Raw genomic sequence first — 1899 nt, 5'->3', positions numbered from 1 at the left:
GGGGGGGGAAGAGGAGAGGGAGAAAGGGGGGGGAAGAGGAGAGGGAGAAAGGGGGGGGAAGAGGAGAGGGAGAAAGGGGGGGGAAGAGGAGAGGGAGAAAGGGGGGGGAAGAGGAGAGGGAGAAAGGGGGGGGAAGAGGAGAGGGAGAAAGGGGGGGGAAGAGGAGAGGGAGAAAGGGGGGGAAGAGGAGAGGGAGAAAGGGGGGGGAAGAGGAGAGGGAGAAAGGGGGGGGAAGAGGAGAGGGAGAAAGGGGGGGAAGAGGAGAGGGAGAAAGGGGGGGAAGAGGAGAGGGAGAAAGGGGGGGAAGAGGAGAGGGAGAAAGGGGGGGAAGAGGAGAGGGAGAAGGGGGGAAGAGGAGAGGGAGAAAGGGGGGGAAGAGGAGAGGGAGAAAGGGGGGGAAGAGGAGAGGGAGAAAGGGGGGGAAGAGGAGAGGGAGAAAGGGGGGGAAGAGGAGAGGGAGAAAGGGGGGGAAGAGGAGAGGGAGAAAGGGGGGGAAGAGGAGAGGGAGAAAGGGGGGGAAGAGGAGAGGGAGAAAGGGGGGGAAGAGGAGAGGGAGAAAGGGGGGGAAGAGGAGAGGGAGAAAGGGGGGGAAGAGGAGAGGGAGAAAGGGGGGGGAGAGGGAGAAAGGGGGGGAAGAGGAGAGGGAGAAAGGGGGGGAAGAGGAGAGGGAGAAAGGGGGGGAAGAGGAGAGGGAGAAAGGGGGGGAAGAGGAGAGAGAGGAGAAAGGGGGGGAAGAGGAGAGGGAGAAAGGGGGGGAAGAGGAGAGGGAGAAAGGGGGGGAAGAGGAGAGGGAGAAAGGGGGGGAAGAGGAGAGGGAGAAAGGGGGGGAAGAGGAGAGGGAGAAAGGGGGGGAAGAGGAGAGGGAGAAAGGGGGGGAAGAGGAGAGGGAGAAAGGGGGGGAAGAGGAGAGGGAGAAAGGGGGGGAAGAGGAGAGGGAGAAAGGGGGGGAAGAGGAGAGGGAGAAAGGGGGGAAGAGGAGAGGGAGAAAGGGGGGAAGAGGAGAGGGAGAAAGGGGGGAAGAGGAGAGGGAGAAAGGGGGGAAGAGGAGAGGGAGAAAGGGGGGAAGAGGAGAGGGAGAAAGGGGGGAAGAGGAGAGGGAGAAAGGGGGGAAGAGGAGAGGGAGAAAGGGGGGAAGAGGAGAGGGAGAAAGGGGGGAAGAGGAGAGGGAGAAAACTTTGTGGGAGGTTTGGAAACAACTGGAGCTGCTCAGGTTTAGATGCACTGACATTGGGACAAAGTAACCCCCCTCCCCCCCGCACACACACTGACACACAGCCCCTCACACAGCCCCCCACCCCCCAGTGCGGCCCCGGCGCGGCGGGACTCACATTTCCTCATACACTTCATCCAGTGCCTGACGATGGCGGTGTAGTGTTTCTTGTTGTCCAGGATCCAGGAGGACAGGCCCTGGATACCGTCCATGGTGTTGGTGACGCTCAGCAGCTTCTTCTCCAGCGTGGCCTCCAGGGCGGCGAACGGAGAGCTGCTGCTGGGGGCGGCGGAGGGCCCGGCTGTCCCTGTTGTCCCCCCCGCCGCTGCTGCTGCTGCCGCCGCCGCTCCTCCTCCCGCCGCCGCTGCGACAGCCGCCATCTTGCTGCCTTCCTCGCGCCCCCCTCCGGCCGCGCGGCCGCGTCACCTGGGATGGAGGGGGGGGGGGGCGGGGACGCGGGCGCGCGCCCGGCGTGTGTGTGTGGGGGGGGGGGGGTTGCGAGCGCGCACTCGCTCACTCACACACCGACAGGCGGCACGAGAGCGAGCACGCCAACCACAGCGGGCGCGCGGTGGAGTTGAGAGAAAAGGGGGCGTGGCAAGGTTGGGGGGCGTGAGCGGCGGGCTAAACACGTGATCCCCCTCCGGCCCCGCCCCCCCCCCCTCCTCCGAGTTCAAACGGCCTCACGC

The 1899-nt window shown here is 65.1% G+C and overlaps 1 protein-coding gene across 1 annotated transcript; it reads right to left on the bottom strand.

The window, feature by feature from the left end:
• Positions 1-1328: 1328 nt before the first annotated feature.
• Positions 1329-1612, bottom strand: LOC144491320 (regulation of nuclear pre-mRNA domain-containing protein 2-like; the record flags this gene model as incomplete). The annotated part of the gene is made up of 1 exon (XM_078208986.1): positions 1329-1612. A coding segment is annotated over exon 1 (262 nt), but the record flags the coding sequence as incomplete, so codon positions are not given.
• Positions 1613-1899: the final 287 nt, after the last annotated feature.

Source organism: Mustelus asterias, unplaced genomic scaffold (genome assembly GCF_964213995.1).
Source record: "Mustelus asterias unplaced genomic scaffold, sMusAst1.hap1.1 HAP1_SCAFFOLD_5053, whole genome shotgun sequence".
Taxonomy (NCBI): Eukaryota; Metazoa; Chordata; class Chondrichthyes; order Carcharhiniformes; family Triakidae; genus Mustelus; species Mustelus asterias.
Note: the sequence above shows the minus strand (reverse complement) of the source record. Positions and strands in the feature narration are given on the sequence as shown.